Source organism: Microtus ochrogaster, unplaced genomic scaffold, assembly GCF_000317375.1.
Source record: "Microtus ochrogaster isolate Prairie Vole_2 unplaced genomic scaffold, MicOch1.0 UNK22, whole genome shotgun sequence".
NCBI lineage: Eukaryota > Metazoa > Chordata > Mammalia > Rodentia > Cricetidae > Microtus > Microtus ochrogaster.
The window spans coordinates 87,128-106,685 of record NW_004949120.1 but is presented as its reverse complement, the minus strand read 5'-3'; the positions used below and the strand labels follow the sequence as shown (position 1 = coordinate 106,685).

At 38.6% G+C, this 19,558-nt stretch overlaps 2 protein-coding genes across 7 annotated transcripts in view; one reads left to right on the top strand and one right to left on the bottom strand.

Annotated features, from left to right (window-relative positions):
- Ppp4r3b (protein phosphatase 4 regulatory subunit 3B) overlaps positions 1 to 12,130 on the top strand; it is a 57,701-nt gene extending 45,571 nt beyond the window's left edge. For all 3 annotated transcript variants that reach the window (XM_005367719.3, XM_026789564.1, XM_026789565.1), the window contains 2 exons: positions 1,625 to 1,827; positions 9,813 to 12,130. In XM_005367719.3, coding sequence (XP_005367776.1) covers positions 1,625 to 1,827; positions 9,813 to 9,908 — 299 coding nt within the window. In that variant the 3' untranslated portion in view covers positions 9,909 to 12,130. The remainder of the gene's footprint in view (positions 1 to 1,624; positions 1,828 to 9,812) is intronic.
- Positions 12,131 to 13,086: 956 nt separating this feature from the next.
- The window catches only part of Cfap36 (cilia and flagella associated protein 36), a 22,572-nt gene continuing 16,100 nt past the window's right edge, over positions 13,087 to 19,558 (bottom strand). The window contains exons 7-11 of one of the 4 annotated variants that reach the window (XM_013353997.2): positions 18,669 to 18,701; positions 16,930 to 17,032; positions 14,201 to 14,250; positions 13,910 to 14,059; positions 13,087 to 13,530 (exon numbers count right to left, since the gene is read on the bottom strand). In XM_013353997.2, the coding sequence (XP_013209451.1) occupies positions 13,429 to 13,530; positions 13,910 to 14,059; positions 14,201 to 14,250; positions 16,930 to 17,032; positions 18,669 to 18,701 (438 nt within the window). In that variant the 3' untranslated portion in view covers positions 13,087 to 13,428. Of the gene's footprint in view, positions 13,531 to 13,909; positions 14,060 to 14,200; positions 14,341 to 16,929; positions 17,033 to 18,668; positions 18,702 to 19,558 lie in introns of all 4 variants that reach the window. The other 3 variants (XM_013353996.2, XM_005367718.3, XM_005367717.3) reach the window with 3 other exon arrangements.

Sequence of the window (19,558 nt, the reverse complement as noted above, 5' to 3'; positions counted from 1 at the left end):
TCGCTGTGCATGCCACCACACCTGTCCTTGGTTAACAGATGCTGTGATCGCTGTGCATGCCACCACACCTGTCCTTGGTTAACAGATGCTGTGATAGCTGTGCGTGCCACCACACCTGTCCTTGGTTAGCAGTTTGTTGTCTACTCATACTTCTCTGAGTGGAGCAGTCTTGGCTTTCTTTACAAAAATGAATTTCATTGAGAATTCTCATTATGATTAAATTGTGTGAGTGCTTCTGTTATTAATTAACAGACAATGACAGGAGACTTCACCTCTGATATTTACAGCCTGAGCAAAGTAAGCTCAGAGAGGTAACTTTGCTCTTTAAAAGTTCAACTGTTATTCAAGTTGATTAAAGATATAATAAGAAAGTTGGGCATGGTGGCACACACTCCTAATCCAACCTTCTTGAACTGAGTCTGTAGAAGCACTGTGAACTCAGCCAGGCATGGGAAGACCCTGTCTCCAAAAAAAACAAACAAACAAACAAACAAAAAAAAAAAAACCAAAATAAATCCAGATAATGGTGGCAGCCTCTCCTAACCCCAGCATAGGAGGATTAGAAGTTGAAGGTGATCCTCAGCTACAAAGCAAGTTTGAGACCAGCCTAAGGTACATTAGACACTGTCTCGTGTGTGTGTGGGCGGGGGGGGGGTTGCAGTAATTTTCCTACTTGTATAGAACTGAGATATTACTTGTGTCTTTCAAAAGACAGAATGACTTTAATTTTATGTCGTAAAGATCACTGACTTTCAAATACCCTTTGAATGTTTAATAGAAATTTAAATGTTGAAAGGCAAAATTTATCTCTTGGACATATATTTTGAATGTGACTTATTCTACAGACATTTCTTCTTAGAAAACTTACTCAGTTTACTTAGTATTACTTAGTATATTTTCTTTCAGCTATTCTCTCCATTCTGACTCATTTCCTATTCATTAGTACCCAAGGGGAACAAAGAGCTAATTGCTGTTCTAAAGAACATTGGTTTCTTTTTTTTTTTTTTTTTTTAATGTAATTGCTAGAACTTGAAACCAGGGCCTTGAATGTGCTTGACTAGTGCTCTACCACTAAGCTATACCATCCTCATCCTAGAATGCTTTTTATTTGTTTTTAGCAAATTCTTTTTCCTTCAGTCAGTTGAGATACTGCCCTCAGTAATATCAAGAGAAGCAGAAAAGCCATGCTTAAGTATTGCATCCATTGTTGGGTGCATGCTGTTAGGAAATGTGTTAACAGAATATTAAAGACTTGAAAGGGGTTTGAACACTTTGACTATAAAAGAAATAAGTGGACACTTATGCTATAGAAGAAATAAGTGAAGGAACTTGTAGTTTTTAAGGAGTAAGAGACTAGGATACTTAAAAGTTGTATTTGAACAGGTGACTTGTGAGGGGTAGAGTCAGTGCGTGGACAGTAACAGTAGACTGCAAATAGCGTTCCTAGTAAACACTGAGGTAAAGCCGTGCACCTTCTGCTCTTTGAGGTTCCTAAGATCCTGACCAACAAGAATATGGACATACCTTTACTTTTAGAAAGCAGAGGCAAATTTGTGTGTTGCCACTTTGACAAGTTCTATGATTTAGCAGTATTTAATAAGGCTCAATTTTATTTTTGCTTTAGCAAAAGAAAGTGAAGACAAGGAAAACCTTCCCAAAAGGACGTCTTCTGGTGGCTTCAAATTTACTTTCTCCCATCCCCCCAGTACTGCTAATGGAACAAACAGTACAAACAGTAAGTCTGTGGTGGCTCAGACAGCACCAGCAAGTTCTAATGGGTCCTCTTCCAAAACTGCAAACTTGGCTGCATCGGTGACAGCCACTAAGGTATGTGAGAGAAAGACTACACACAAACTTTGCCTTTTCCATCTGTAAACTACTCTGTTTCCTGAGGATGATTTAGATAGAAGTTTCAAAGAATGAAAAAGTTATGTTGACCTCAGAACCTGACTTCCAACATTATTTGCAAACTCTTGAGGTTCACCTTGCATATCACAGAAATTTTAGGGTGAACATTTTTTTTCCTTCTGTTGTTAGGACCTTTTCGGTCATTTTATTTAGCTAAAAGTCATAATAGATGTGAGCATAGTCCCAGTCCCTGCCTAGACACTAGTCCTATATTGTGGCATTTAAGTTGGTTCCATTACCTCACTGGTCTATTAGTATTACACTTTAAAATATTTTATTCGATAAATTATTAACAGAATGTCTATACACATTGTTAAGTTCCTCTTCAAAGGTCTATATCCGTTTTGTTCCTATGAGCAGTGTGTAAGTATACCTGGTGCAGTGCAACATTAACAGCATGGTTAAAATTTTGAATCTTCACCAGTTGGATATGGGTGTGTCTAAAATTAATCTCTTTCCCCTGGTATGTCTCTACTAACAGTAGTAAGGTTGAATTTGATCTTCTGTGTTTTGTCTGTCATAGTGCCTTTTAAAATTGGTTCATATTTTCTTAATTTGAATGGCTTTTTTCAGTTAAGAGTATTAGCCTTTCTATAATTTTTATAACAAATATGTATTTCTCATTGGTTTAATATTATAAACAGTTGATATTTGGAATCTCTTTGTATACCTTCTTTTTAACTTTTACAGTTTTCATTAAATGGAACCATTTCCCCCATAAAAGGCGTGGTTAGCTTTAAGAAGTATAAATGCAAGACAGCTGCTGATCTAGAGGTAGATGAACAAGTATGTTAACAGTATATGTTAACAGTAAAAAAATAAACAAGAGTCAATTTGAGTACTAACACTCTCTTAGACACCATGACCACGATAACTCTTCTAAAGGAAGACATTTAATTGAGATGGCTTGCTTACAGCTTCAGAGATTGAGATCATTATGACGGGGAGCATGGTGGCATACAAGCAGATGTGATTCTGAAGTAGTTAGCTGAGATACCTACCTACCTACATCTTGCAGGCAACAGGAAGTCATCTGAGACACTGGGTGGTATCCTCCGCATAGAAAACCTCAAAGCCTGCTCCCACAGTGTCACACTTTCTCCAACAAAGCAACACCTCCAAATAGAGCAACTCCCTTTGAGATTATGGGGTCCAATTACATTCAAATGACCACAGACATTTAAAATTAAAAATGAGCACTCAGAAGGCAGGTGGATTTTTGATTTCGAGGCCAACCTGGTCTACAGAGTGAGTTCCAGGATAGCCAGGGATACACAAAGAAACCCTGTCTCCAAAAAATAATAAATAAAAAATAAAAATGGCCAGCATGGTAGCAAACTCCCTTAATCCTAGCACTCTAGAGAAAGGCAGAAGCACATAGTACATTCTGAGGTTTTGAGGCCAGCCTGGTCTACTTAGTGAGTTCCAAGCCAGGTAGAGATATGTAGGGAGACCATCTAAAAATAAATACCACAAAGAAGACTGATCTAAAGAGGACGCATCTTTTTTTTTTTCTTTTAAGTCTGAGTTTGTATTTAACAGAAACATGTAAACTCTTCTCAGTGTTAGATCTTCAGCACTGTTGTGAGGTAAGCTTTTGGCTAAAGCTGTCATACTTTATAGTAATGTCTTTGGTGAGATCCAAGCGTTTTCTTTTCTTCCTTTTTCGTTTTTCAAAACAGGGTTTATCTGGGTAGCCCTGGCTGTCCTGGCCCTTGGCTCTGTAGACCAGGCTGGCTTCAAATTCACAAAAATCCTCCTGCCCCTCCCTCCTAGGAATAAAGACATGCTCCACTGTTGCCCAGCTTTTCCTTTGCTCTTATTCTCTGTAGCTTTCTAGAGTAAATGCCGCCCTTGTCTGTCCATTTGTTACAGTAGGTTATGTGCCTGTTGCTAGTTCTTTGAAGACTTCTCAGGTCCACATATATCCTCCTTGGAATACCTCTATTGAAACCTTGGTGTTCTCACCTAAATTGGTTTCTCTGCAGATATTTCTTGAGGCTTCCTCAACCATTACCCTAAACCTCTGGATCTTCTATCTTAGACTGTGTCTTTTTTAGAACCCAGGTATCTGTACTCTCTAGACTTAATGCTTCATTTTTTATGAAGTGTATCTGTTGGTTTCCTCAGCAAAGAATATCATGAGAGGTAAAACTTGAGACCATGCAGGAATGAAAATGTTATTCTAGCCTTCTTGATTGCAGTAGACTACAGTGGATAAGCAGATTGACAGCCTCTCAAAGCCGAAGCTTACTACTGTAAAGAAGTTCAAAGACATTTCTTATTCCTCTGCTCTTTCATGCGATTTTAATCTTTTTTCTAGAAACTTTGTGGGTTTTATTGTTATATTCTGAAATTAAATATTTGTTCTTGAGTTTTAGAACATTTTCTGTTCCTTTTGTTTTATTGGATAGCACTTTCTAGTTGATTAACAGAGCTATTAATTAGCCAGTACAAATGTATTTTTCACCTCATTGATGCTATTATATCCCAAAATATATTTGTTCTATATCTTCTGGAGCAATAAAAATAGTGATACTTTTAGAAAGCAAAAACTCTTATCAGTATAGAGTTTCACATCAAAAACTGATGCATAGACAGAAGTAAATTTAATTTGTTCTCAAACTTCTAACAAATTATGGCCATATTTCTAAATAGTAGTTGATTTTTTTTCACTAGTGGTCTTTAGTTTCAGCTTCAGTGTAAACTGCTACAGTTGAAGACTGCAAAGACATCAGCTACTTATAAAATTAAGATAGAATATAAATGCTGTAAAGATACAAAATATTTTCACTGTGTAGTAAAAAAAACACCCAATTTATATGGAAAAGAATGTTTACAGTATCAGATGATTCTCTAAAGTGCACTCTTAAGATTTCAGTGGGAGTCTAGCCAGGAATACCATTGCAAAATCCTGTCTCAAAATAGCAAAACCTGGTAGAGAAACTATTAGTGACTGTTACAGAATAAGAAAGGAAACCCTGCATATTACGTTAGTAAGCTTTCCAAGTCCAAGTGTTTGAATGAAGTGAAGACTGCAGGTAGAATTTAAAAAGATGAATAACTAACCCTATTGCTGAGAATTGCCACAGCAATGTGAACTTGACATACATCATTTCCGATCTATGCGTATGTCTGTATAAAATTTGCATTTATTACCTTATTTTAAAATACAACTATTGAATAAAAATAGAAACAAATGATAATTTCTTAACATGCTAACACCAGAAGTTAGTTTTGTACTTAGGAAATATTAGGAATATTCCCACTTAATCAGGAACAAGACAGGTTGTTGCCATCATTGCTATTACTTAGCCATGATTGTCAGATATTAGAGTATTTAGTGAAACAACTACAACTACCACTGTATAATTTCCTGATATATGATAAAATGTCCTTGCAAGCTTCAAACTATACTTGATTATAACTTAGACTGTTGCAAAGAAGAAAAAGATCACCTCTTCTACAGTTAGTATTTTATTTTGATCTTTTACTCCTTGTGTACTTGGTGATTATTAGATTTTTTTTCTTATAAAAAATTAATTAGGCATGGTCGCAAATGCCTGTAATCCCAGCAGTTGAGAGTCTGGCAATAGGGTTCTAGCATTGAGGCCAGTTTGTGCTATATAATGAATTCCCATCTACACGACAAGCTCTTGTCTCAAAACAAGAAAACAAACCATAGAGACTAGGATTCCCTGTTTCTGCAGTCCAAGCTGTTTAGGGGATTGCCAGGCAGAACTATCATGAGTCCTGAAGTTCTCAGGAATTGGGCAGAAGTAGGGTAAGATGGGGGCTACTACAAAGGGGGAAGAAGGTTTCAAAAAAGATGTGAGATAATTCAATAAGAAAAACTGTTTTCAGGACTGGAGAGACAGCTCAGAGTCAATTCCTAGCACTCATATGGCAACTCACAACTGACTGTAATGCCAATTCCAGGGCACCCAACAACCTCACACAGATAGGCATGCAGGTAAAGCAAAATGAAAACAAATCACTAGACGTGGTGGTTTATGCCTTTAATCCCAGCACTCCAGAGGCAAAGGCAGGTGGATCTCTGTGAGTTTGAGGCCAAGCTAGTTTACAAAGCAAGTTCCAGGACAGCTAGGGCTGGCTGTTACACAGAGAAACTCTATCTATCTCAAAATACCAAAACCAAATAATTTTTTTTAGGAAAAAAAATTCTTTTCAACAAATATTACATATTGAATAACCTCATCAAGAGGTGTTGGACTCCTAACTCACTTAATATAAAACTTAAATGAGGGCTGGAGAGATGGCTCAGCAGTTAAGAGCACTGACTGTTCTTCCAGAGGTCCTGAGTTCAATTCCCAGCACCCGCAGGGTGGCTCACAACCATCTATAAGGAGATCTGGTGCTCTCTTCTGGCCTGCAGGGATACATGCAAGCAGAACACTGTACATATTTAGTAAATAAATCTTTAAAAAAAAACAACTTAATGACCTAAACATAAATACAAAGCTCTCAGAAAACAGGAATAAATATCCATGACCTTAAATTAGGTTGTTATATATAGCACCCAGAGCATGAATGACAAAAGAATAAAAGATGGTGTAGATCAGAAATGACACTGGTACTGAGTAAAAAAAGATAGGCCACCACATGAATTCAAACCCTGTAAGAAGTTGGGTCCAGAGCATATCACAGACTTTTACCAGTAATATCAAGCCCCAAAGGACATACACAGACACTTCTCCAAAGAAAATAAATATACAATTAACCTAAATAAGCACATGAGAGAAAGTTTGGCAAAATTACTCAGATAAATAAAAACAAAAGCACGGCAAAGAACTGAAGAGATGGCTCATGAGTAAAGCACTTGCTGTGAAAGCATGACGGTTCAGAATCCCAGGAACCCGCAGAAGGTGCCTTTTTTTATCCCAGCATTCCCACTGCAGTGGGAGAAGCCATTAGATCCCCCAGAAACTTGCAGGTCAGCTAGCATGGCATATGCAACAGCAGGCCATAGTCTATGACTTAAACAAGGTAATGTGTGACCTCTGCTCCTCCTCCTCCACACTGCACAGACAGAAAGGCTTAGACTCACAAATACACAAAAGGTTTTTAAGTAACACAATAAGAGCAGTTCATACCCACTAGAATGTGTATAATTTTCTTTAATGGACAAATGTTGACTAGGATACAGAAAAATTGCAATCCATATCCATTGATGACGGGGAGGTAACATGAAGTAGCAGCTTTGGGACACAGCCTAGTAGGCCCAATTCCTGCTTCCTCCCAAAGCTAAACTCATTAACTATATGACCCAGCAAGCAGTTCCATTCCTACAGGAAAATTGAAACAAGTTGTTTGTAATGAGCATTCTGAAGCCTGAAGTAGGAAAATTGTAGGTCCAAGACCATCATAGAATACATACAATCTTTTCTCAGAGTAACATTGAATATGTGTTGACTCTAAAATTAGTGGTGATTGATTGTTCATAGCATTATTTATAATGTCAAAGAGTGGAACAACACAAATGTCTGCCAGTTCACGAGTTGAGCCAACAATGCTATTAGCCAGAAAAGGAAACAGAACAGTGCTGACATAGATTAGTGGTTCACACAGTGTATAGCTGAGAATAAATCTGTCAGGGGTTGGAGGTGGAATGGCAGTTAATGGGTTAGAGTCAGTGCTGGGGAAGAAAGTCAAAAATGTTAAGAATTAGGAGGGATAGTTGTGTAGCTTTGTGACACTAAGGACACTGAATTGTATACTGCAGAGAGGTGACTCCTTTTGTGTGGTTTTAAAGCAGTGATTTGCTTTAGTTGGAGGAGATGGCTTAGCTTAGTTTCTTCCCACTCAGTGCCGGGCTCCACCTACTCTCACTGCCACCCTAGGTTGGCCTCACCATGGTGTTCATTTTTACAGCACAATTCATATGTTACATCTGGGAAGTGTAGATTCTGTGTTCTGAGAGAAGGCTTAGGGTTATAGGGGTATCTGGTATGCAGAGTTAAACTTTTCCAGTTTTCAGTCTCAACTCTTACTCTTGACCATAAGTACCAGTCTTTTGGGAATTCATATTTCTTACAATTTCATGACAACAGGAAAGAGGATTTCCTGGCTTTCAAGAGACAGAGTCTGTCTGACAGCTTCTCTCCTTGGTGCCTGCTCTGTTCCAGATTTTAGGATAAATGAGTTTTATTTGCACTACTTTATCCACTTGCACATATTCAGTTCTTTCTTCCAGTCATGCAAATTACCTTGCCTCTGATTTCTCTTTTCCAAAAAAGATCCTTGACAACTTTCATCTTCTGTTTTTCTTCTCGTCTTTGTAGATCTGCATGTTTTACATTTACTTTCATTTTAGATAATTTAAGGAGATAGTAAACTTCCAGGAGCTTTAGTCACTGTGAGCTGTCCTCCACAAATAGAGCAGCATTGAAACCTGAAATCATTATGTCCTAATACTTAAGCCCTATGCCTCTTTTCTAATTCAAACTTCAGATGTACAATTTAGCTAAGCAGGAATTTTCTAAATAATTCCTTCTTTAGTTCATAAACTGATAACTGCTTCTAGATGCTCAATCCTCTTCTGACTAATATTAGTGTTTCACTTACTCCTTCACTGGTGCTTTTAGGTATCTGTGTTTACATCTGGAGCCACTTATGAAGGACAAGTTACTTTGATTTGTTTAGCTTCGAGAGGTACAAAAGGTTTTAAACTAAACAATGTTAGGAACTCCTTTACTGTAGAGCATGCATAGTTTCATAGAATTGGTTCAAAATTAATGCAAGCCTGCAAACACCTGCCATTTTCTGCTGAGGGCCCAAATCTTTCATAAGATTTCTAAGGGGAGTCTGTTACTTATAAAAGCCCAAACCCTGAAATGTACCTCATTCTTATTTTTAACCATTAGTTTTTCGAAACCATTTTATTTATTTATTTAAATTTTTTTTTTTTGATTTTTCCAGGCAGGGTTTCTCCGTAGCTTTTGGTTCCTGTCCTGGAACTAGCTCTTGTAGACCAGGCTGGTCTCGAACTCACAGAGATCCACCTGCCTCTGCCTCCCGAGTGCTGGGATTAAAGGCATGCGCCACCACCGCCCGGCGAAACCATTTTTGTTTGTTTTTGTTATCTATCTTCAGCCATTTAAATTATTCTTTAAAAAGTCAGTGGTGGGGACTGGAGAATGGCTCAGAGGTTAAGGACTCTGACTGTTCTTCCAGAGGTCCTGAGTTCAATTCCCAGCAACCACATGGTGGCTCACAACCATCTACAATGAGATCTGGTGTCCTCTTCTGGCCTACAGTCATACATCAAGGTAGAACACTGTGTTGTATACATAATAAATAAAATCTTTAAAAAAAAAAAAAAAGTCAGTCGTGGCGCACATCTTTAATCCCAACATTCGGGAAGCAGAGACAGACGGATATCTGAGTTCGAGGCCAGCATGATCTAGAGAGTGAATTCCAGGACAGTCAGAGCTGTTACACAGAGAAACCCTATCTGGGGTGGGGTGGATTATTCCTTAAAAGTAAAAAAAATGAAAAAAATATATATAATGAAATAAATTTATGTAAAAACTAGAGGCTTTATATCTAACATGCTTTTTATCTTTTCCAGGTGTTGTTTGAGGGTGGGTGTCATTTTCTTTGTGATACTTTGTTAAAGTGAATTCTTAAGTTTCATGAAAAAAAAAATCAAGAAACAGCAGAAAAGCTGAGGGTGGGACTGCCTGCAGTTAGTACACAGTAAACTGTTGTAATTTAAGTAATTCCCCTCTTCCATTCAAATGTCTTAACATCACATATTCTATTTAGAAAATGACTTCTAATATCTTATGGACTATATTGGTACCATGCTGTTTTTTCATGCTAATTTGGGTTTTTTTTTTTAAGGTTAAATAAGTTAAAGCATGTTCTTCATTCTTCTATAGGGGAGTTTGGTTGGCTTAGTGGACTATCCAGATGATGAAGAGGAAGATGAGGAAGAAGAATCATCCCCCAGGAAAAGGCCTCGCCTTGGCTCATAGAATACTTGGTGGGGGACTCCCAACACGTGGTCTTAACTAAAACGCTGTAGCTGCTCACTGAGCTCAAGTGTGAATGGGAAAGTTTTCTCATGGAACTTAACACACACGGAGTAGCAGAGACTCAGTTATTCAGGTAGGAAAGTCTAGTGTAAGAAACCAGGCTCCCCGAGAACTTCATTGTTTCCTAGTGATTTAAAGGGTTTGCCTTTTGAGCTGTCCAAAAGAAGAAGTGATTGTTGGAGTCTGGGTGAAAACTTCCCAGCGAGGAAAGTCTCAGATTTGGGAAAAGAAGGGTTATTAATGCAGGGTTGCTTCAGGGGGTCCAACCTAGAGAACATTGTGAGACTTCAGTACCCAATAACATTGCTTGTATAATGGTGCTGGCCATGTTGTTGTTTAAATCAGTTGCCTCTTTTTAAAAGAAATTTTTATGTAAAACAAATTGAACTGTCATTAGATATGAAGTTACATTGTTGGGACCATTTCTTTAAATATTTCACAGAAGTGAAACAGCCTTTGCTGTTTGACAGGACATATATACATACCCTAGGTAACGGCACATACCAGTTTTTCTACACCAGAGACTTAGTACATAAAAAAAACAAGCTGGGTTCCAAACGGATGGTTTTCTTAAAGTCAGCACTTTTAGGGGTAACAGCAGCCAAAAATCACAACAGCAGTATTCTGAAATGGTCCTCCTCAAAACTCAGGAGTGGCTGGGAGAGGGTGTTCCCAGTACTCCCCAGGACAGTCACTCTGCTTCCTCAGTACAGCTAGGTGTAGGTCTCCTCACAGCTACTGACAAATTTATAGAGACCAATAAAGAATGGTGCTGAACTAAGTGACATTTACTATCTAGAAGCCATTTTCTCTAGAGGTTATAGAAGTGTCAGAGTCATGCAGCATAGCACAGGAAACTTCCAGACGAGGGTGTCACATGAAAATTGCATTTTTAAGAGAATAAAAAGCACATTCCATGTACGTAAATGAATTTAAAATAACTGAGGCAAACTATTAAGAGCTTTTATTTTTAGAACAGCGAGTTAATTGTAAATATTTTAATGTTAGTTTGCTCATCTATGATCTGAGATCTTTGCTGAGACAAGAAAAATGACCCCAAACTACAATTTAATGCATTGGGAAAAACAATTCTAAAACATAGTAATTCCAGCTGCAGTCTTTGGAACATCTCTGTAGTGTGTTGTGGGTCCATTCTCCTGGAATAGCTTAAAAGCAGCTTCCTGTGGTGGAGATTTTAGAGTTAATTTTAATTTTGGCTATTGTTTGGAAAAGATGGGCTGTCTGTGTAGATATAAAGTATAGTTTTTTTCATAAAACAGATGTTTATTTTGTATTAAAAATACCACTGTACTTGTTTTACACCATTTGTATACATGTGGTGATATAATGTAAAATTCTGGAATTAAAACGTGACCCTGTAATTCCATGATTGAGGCTTGTGTTTGTTTTGTTGTAAATATAAGTAAACTATTTTTGAGATATGTCTAATTTCCGTTTTCTTTTAAGAGCTCATAAAATCCATAAAGACTTGTTATAAACCATTAGATCAGAGTCTTAAATGCAATTGCAAGCAAGAGTCAACAATCAATACAGCTTACAGGAGATAAGCCTTGGTCAATCCTAAGTGTCAGAGTACCACAGTGTGAAGCCATTTTCACCTCTATACCGAGGTGCACATACAGCTAACCTCCACTCATGTCACAGTCGAGCTGCAGTCCCTTCACCTGGCATCATTGAGCTACTGAATGAGTGGGCATTCTTCCAAGCAGTGTTGTCAAGCCTCTTCCATCAGCTCTGATGTATGTAACTGTTCTGTTCTTACTCTTATATAACTTAAGTGCAAAGTATTGTCTATAAACCTTATAAAGACTCTTTTGATTTTCCTTTCTGAGGAACTTCAAACTTTTAAGTCACTAGTATGGGAAAGTGTTTCTTACAGCAGAAATGAATGTCTTCTTAAAAAATAAGGGCAACGGTTGTGTAATGCATATGCTCACAAGATGAATGGATCCTTGGAAGGCACAACTAGGAAAATTCCACATTAACTGTTGTCGTGAGGACCCTGATGCAGGCTGGGGTGCTTATAGCGTGATCTCCATCAGTTCAAGTCAGAGCACACATCTGTATGCCTTAGGTCCTAAAAATATCTGTAAACATGTACCTAATAAAAAGCTATTTTTAATAAAAAGTTACATGAAACAGATTAATGTGTTTTTATCACTGGTTTTTCTGAAGGTTGGAGCCTAAATAACAATTTTAGATTCAAGTAGGTTTGGTGAAATTTTAGAAAAACCCCAGTTGAGGTCAACTGCTGCCAAGTCTGTCTGATCCCCGGAACTCAACAGTACAAACTGGCCCCTGACCAACAGGCATTGTGGCATAGACATGCCCATAGACACACAAAATGTTTTTAAAAAAAAAAATGTTGAGTAGAAAAGGGTGCGTATAAAGTGTAACTGCAAGGTTCTGAACGCAGGATCCTTCTGGTTACCTTTAAGCAGATAGACTAGTATTTTCCCAGAGCTTTACAGAGACAACTGGTAAGTCACATTTTCCTCAGGTTCAGTCACTTGATCCTTTTGTCTGTTTTTATGACTTTTATAGAAAAGGTTCTAATTTTCTACATTTCCATTAATTTTTCCAAGTCTTATTTTTCTGCTTCAAATATAAAGCCCTTTGGCTTTTGTCCAAGATACTGCCTTTGGGTTGCATCATACTGTGTAAACCCACATCTCCACCAGTACACCAGTCTTGCTACAGCAGCCACACTTTCAAAAATAAAAGTAAGTTTCCAATTCTCCACAATTTCCACGTTACCCTAACACTTCACATGCTACCTCTACTATTCACACATGCTCTGGTTCAGCTTGAAAGTTCTAAATTACTGTATACCCTCTTCTCTGCAACCACCTGCTGAGTTTACAGCTTATCTGCTCGAGGCAGCGCAGCCAGCTTGCCACTTCATCACTGGCCTTTCCCCTTCTGACACTGCACTTTAGGCCCTCCATAACCCTGTGAAAGCTGGGACCCCTGTCAGTCTGGTTGACTACTATACCATGGCTGTGTATCATAACACAGTGTCTAGGAAGAATGAATGAAAGCATGCGCTATTGACCAGTTTCTCTCTGTATCCCCTTTGGAAGAGAAAACATGCACATTTTTGTCTTATTTTATTTATTTAGGTTGTTTGAGACAGATTCAGGTAACCTAGGCTGCCCTCCAGTTTGATCTGTGCCGAAGGATGACCTTGAATTCCTGATCCTCCTGCTTGCTTGCGCATCCTGGGTGCTAGGATTATAGGCATGCAACACCATACCTGGCTCTATCAGAAATTTCTGTTAAACTGCCTTCCCTCTTGCCCTTTACCTGTTTAAAAATAATAATAGTGAGCTTATAGTTGCATTTAGAAAGCAGGTATTTGCTTGAAACTAACAGTCTTGTTTAAGGATTAAATAATTTATTTTTAAGAAAATTTGGACTGTTTTGCTAACTCTTCATATTACTTATTAATAACTTCTTCTTTAAGTTTCTCTGCAAGTAGTCGCCTCTTTATTAATGTTTGTTTCTCTTCTGCTGTCATTTCTGGCTTCTCTGTCATTTCCTTTAAGAAAAAAAGAAGAAAAGGCAAAAATTAAAAATTAGCTTTATATGTCTAAAATTCTCAACATGCTTCAAAAGAACAAAAAGGGCATTTTCAGTACAACTTAAAAGTCAACAACCAAGTTTCTCAAATGGCTAAGGTAAGACAGACCATCAACCCTAAGGAACTCAGCATGGGAAGTCAACAAAACTGTATAATGAAATGATTATTTCTGCCTCACAGAATTCCCAGCTAAATTCTCCCGAGAGAAGACTTAGCAGTTGTACTAGCAGATGGTTCATTTGAGTGGATCAAGCAGCAAAATTCGTTGAAGACTTTATTACACAAACCAAAATCTCTTCCCTTGCTTTGCACAGTTGACACATTAAACTAGCCATACCTCCACCTCCCTGGTAGGCTTTCCTTTTTGCTCAGTATTCTGGATCTGTTTTGCCCTCATATCCTTTCTCATGGACATTAGCTTATCTCTTTTCTGCTTGAGATAGTGTTCTCGTTGCCGTAACTCTTCTGTTCCAAGTGCTGACAGATTCTGGTTCAGATAAGAGAAGGAGCTGCCGATAATCAAGTCCACACAACGCTTGGACATTGTAATATTGGTCAATATTAAGTTGTAAGATCCTAATGAAGTGTATGACTGTGTCTTGCTCATAGTAAGTTAGCTTTTACTTACTGCTATTGGTCCTTCCATGCTCGAATGTTCTAAACCAGGAATCTTCAGACCTTTTTGTGGGAGGGAAGAAGTTTCAGGCAGCAGCTCCATCTTTCTTGCCAAGGGTTGTACTGACTGATTAGCAAAATGCACTTTAACTTCTGGTAGTAAACAGTGAGACCAGTTATGGGATATTGTAACTTAAAGGACCACACTATTATGGAAAACATTGATACTTCCTAATTCAAACAGCACACAAGTACCTCACAATAACATCTTTGGTTTCCAGATTTGCTTCTAAGCATGTGACTGTACACTTAATGACACTGATTTTCTGTCTTACAACATGAGTTGTCAACAGCAATGGCTTGTTTTCTCTTACATACTGAAAGGAACTACTAATGCACTAAGAAAATGTAACCATTCCTACAGCAAGAAGAAACTTCAAAGCACATGTAATATAAGCATTCAATAACTGTGCCATAGGTATAATTAACATTCTACTTGCTTTTGTAGTCTACTTTCTATAAGAAAAGCAGGTTTTGGGTTTTGTTTTTTTTTTAAGCCTAGTAAAATGACTTAGAAAGTTAAGTCTCTGGCCATCAGTATGATGACATATATGAGTTTGATCTTGGGACCTACATGAAGGACAGAACCAACTAACTCCTGCACCTTGTTCTTGACCACATGCACAGAGTACACAGTGGGACAAGTCTCTCGGTCTCATATACACATGTGCATCCGCACACAAATCATCATTCTTGAGAGGGCGGGACTTAGGAAATGGTTCGGTGGGAAAACAGCTATGAGAGAATGAGAATCTTAGTTTGGATACCCCACACTCAAGCTGAGCTTGGCAGAGGACATCAAGCCCAGAGACAAATGGAGCTCAGAGGCTTGCTGGCCAGTGAGTTCTAGGTTCAATGAAGAGACAGCAACAGAGGAAGACACTTAACCTCAATCGCTGACCTCTACATGTCTCATCCATGAGTGCACACATATACATACATATGTGCACACAGACATATATGCCACATATACACATCAAAAATTTAAAGATAAAAACATTTTTAATTACATGGGTTATGAAAGAAAACAGACATACAAAGACTTACATTAAAATGATAGAAGTAAAAGGAGCATGGTACATATCTCAAAGGATTAATAATCCTGCCAGGTGTGTATAGCCAGCAAAGAAACTTGGCATGGGTCGCTGCTGAGGTACAGAGAACAAGCTGACTGCACTGCCAGGGAGACCAGAAGAAATCCTTTGCAGGCTCCCATGAAAAGACAAGTTAGAGCGGCACTTCCCAAACGGTCTAGATGGAGGCCACAGAACCTGATGAGTTTATAAACAAGTAGCTACTAATATTCAGGTCACACTAGAGATTATTTTACTAGAAGCAGTCTTGGCTCCTCAAACAGAACCACAGAATTGGAGAAGAAAGGATTAGAAAGCCTAATGAAACAAATTCATATCTGGCAACTCCATCACAGAAGAGATGCTATTATTTTTAGTAGGAACCAAGAGAAGACAGGAATAAAAGGGCAAACAATACAAATCAAACACCCTGATTCTTTTAAAATTAGGACTTCTTACTAGGTAGGGTCCCATCACTTTATATGAAGTGATCCCAAAAGTCTGATATACCAATTTTACAAAGTCCTGAGAAATCAAGAAACAAGTAGACGTTATCTGCCACTTGTTTTGCTATTGACATGTATACTATTTTATGTGGTCTGTGATGAAATTCTGGGCTTTTCTGTTTTCATTTATTTAGATACAGGATCTCACTATTGTGTGGCCTATATATAGAACTCACATACAGAAGAAAAAAAAAGACCAGATATAATAAAAGTGCAGAAGGGAACTTTATAGCCCTGTTTCTGTCCTACACTCCTGACCAGTGTTAGCCTGTTCCTTCAAAACCAATGAGCAAACAAGAATTAAGTGGAACTCTGACAAATGGAAAAACCATAATTCGAAAAGCCTGATTGAAAGCCTCTACCTGTAACCCCAGCACTCAGCAGGCTGAGGCAGGTGGATCTCTGAGTTCAAGGCCGACCAGTACAGACTATCTCAAATAGTATTTAGAGTCAGAAGGCACATTCCACTACTCAGGAGCTCACAACACTTGTGAAGTCACATTCCTGAATTCATTATTTAGGAAAAAAAAAGGAACACAACGTCCATCTCACATTTTTATCTTTTCAATTCAGAAAAGATGTTTAAAACCATAGAAACCTGTGAAAAGCTAAAATCATGATCATGATTCAATTGCTGTTGCAGTAACTTCTATACAGTATGAGAAAATATTCAAAGTGGATATGATACGTACTGAACAAGTTCATCTGCTAGCATTTCCTTTAAGGACATAATGAATAACTAAACACCTACAAAAAAATGTATTCTTTTCTACTTTTACCTTAAGGTAATTTTTAAAGGTAATTTTCAATTTTAACCTCCAAGTTGAGCTTCCAGCTCACAAATACAAACGTGATTATATGCTATTGAAATTGTACAAAAGCTGGTGGCTCCTTCAAAGAGAACTGTTACTCTCTGGATTCCAAGCTTCACTGAGAAATGTGGAAATGGCATGCTGGCTATTTCCTAGCTGCAAACAAACTCCACTTAAAAAGCACTTGTAGTAGCAAAGCCACTCAATGTTCCAGGCCTTTGAGGTGGAGCGTCTGTGGAGCAGCGGTTCTCTCAGGATGTGTGTGTTAAAGTCAGTGCTCCTCAAGCTTACCTGAAGGTGGCTGAACAAAATGTTCTCCATCCCCTTGGGAATCACTCATTTTTGCAGCTTCAGGAGTATACACAGGTGGGTCTTCCATTTTAGCCTCTGATGACTTCAGGATTCCATAACACAATTTTAAATAGGAAAAAAAATTAACGTTGACCAATCAATATTAAGCAATCCAAAGATCATTTAAAACATTACTATGCACTGAGCTAGATAATAAACAACTTTCCCCAGGATTTTAAACATGTAACATTTTATAGCTTCTACTTTTTCTTCTTTTTTGTTTTGTTTTTGGTTTTTTGTTTGTTTTGTTTTTCAGGACAGAGTTTCTCTGTGTAAAAAGCCTGGCTGTCCTGGAACTCACTCTGTAGACCAGCTTAGCCTCAAACTCATAGAAAACCTCCTGCCTCTGCCTCCCGAGGACTGGGATTAAAGATATGTGCCATCATGCTCAGCTAGCGCCTACTTTCTTATTTAACTTTTTTAGACTTATTTTGGTGTGTATTTTACCTGCATGTATGTATACTGCACGCATGTCTAGTGCCCACAGATTGGAAGGGGCATCCTAATTCCCTGGAACCGGAGATAAGATGCTGTGAGCCACTGTGTGGGTGCTGGGAACTGAACCTGGGTCCTCTGGAAGAGCGGCATATTCTTAACTGCTAAACCATCTCTCCAGATCCTATACCTCCTACTTTTTGAGGCAAGTAATATTCTGTTTCAAATAATGCAGTACGAATGTAACAAAAGGAGTAGGATTAAGAATGTAGAAGGAACTGTGGTAAAAGCCATGGTTGATGTTTCAACACAATAAAGGGGTCAAGAAAACAAGGAAAGTAAAATTTTTCTCTTTTCTTTCAGTTCTAAAAACTAAGTGATTATTTACTTGGTAGCATGACCATGGATGAATGAGGAACTGAACCGTCGGAGGAACTTTGTGGTGGTCTGAATGAGAACGGCCCCACAGTCTCCTGTCTGAACGCTTGGTCCCCAGTTGGACTCTGGGAAGAATTAGGTGTGGCCTTGTTGGAGGAGGTGTGTCTCTGGAGGTGGGCTTTGAGGCTTCTGCCTGCTGCCTGTGGATGAAACATAAACTGAGCTACTGCTCCAGTACTATGCCAATCTGCCTGCCTGCTGTCATGTTCTCCTCCGTGATGGTTACGAACTCACCCTCTGAAACTGTAAACCATGCCCCAGTTAAATGCTCTCTTATAAGTTGCCTTGTTCATGGTGTCTCCTTACAGCAATAGAGCAATAATAAAGACAAGACTTTATAAAGAATTCCCTAGAACAGTATATCAGTGATAGTACCATTTTTGATGCGATGCTCTGAGCCTTTACCATGAAATTTAAAAGATAGGTTGCTGGACTAATGATATAAAGTGAGCAAATTTAAACTGACAGAATTCTAAATTTGGGTATAGGGGAAAGGCTAGGGATTAACCTATGACATATAGTAAGCACAGGCACTGTCACTGAGCTACACCCCTAGCACCAATAATTACTTTCTAAGAATTTATAAAATATACTCTTGTAAGAAAGTATGTGCACACCTTTAATAATTACTTTCTAAGAATTTATAAAATATACTCTTGTAAGAAAGTATGTGCACACCTTTAATCCCAGCATTTGGGAAGCAGGGTTTGAGGACAGCCTGGTCTACATAACAAGTTCTGTGCCAACCAGGGCTACACAGTAAGACCCTGTTTCAAAAAGTAAAAATAAAAAATCAAGCTTCTTACCCAGCTGTGAACTCTGCAAGCTGCAATACTGACCTGGCAGACAGGATAACCACGCTGGTGAAATAGGCATGACCATTGTAAGTAAAAACAACTGCATTTGAATGAATCTGGGGCCCACTGCACAGGAATCTCATACGTGGTACAAAAAAACCCTCAAAATCCCACACAGCTGGGGAGGTGGTCCTACTGCAATGGGACTTCCTATTGCGCTGTGAAATAGACAGGCTCTTAAATCCCACCCACTGATGAGTGCTGTTCTTGGCCACAGAAGCGTGTCTGGTTTTTGTTTTGTTTTTTAAGGATTCATTTTGATTTTATGTGTATAAGTATTTTGCCTGACGTATTTATGTATACTGTGTGTATGCCTGGTACCAGAAGAGGATGCCAAATCCTCTGGAATTGGAGTCATGGACAGCAAAGAGCCACATATGGGTGTCTGGGAAGCAGCTAACCTTTAATCCCTAAATATAAGATGGAGATGGCATTCCCTAAGCAAGCTGACTAAGCCAGACTAGGCACAGCAACAGAATCTGGGTTCAGCGAGAGAACCTGCCTCAATATAATGTGGAGAAATTGAGGGGCCACCTGACACCAATCTTGCCCCTCCATGCATGTGTGCTTACACACACACTAACACGCATACATTCACACAAGGCACACCAGTACCTGCTTACACACACACTAACACGCATACATTCACACAAGGCACACCAGTACCTGCTTACACACACGCTAACACGCATACATTCACATAAGGCACACCAGTACCTGCTTACACATGCTAACACGCATACATTCACATAAGGCACACCAGTACCTGCTTACACACACGCTAATACGCATACATTCACACAAGGCACACCAGTACCTGCTTACACACACGCTAACAC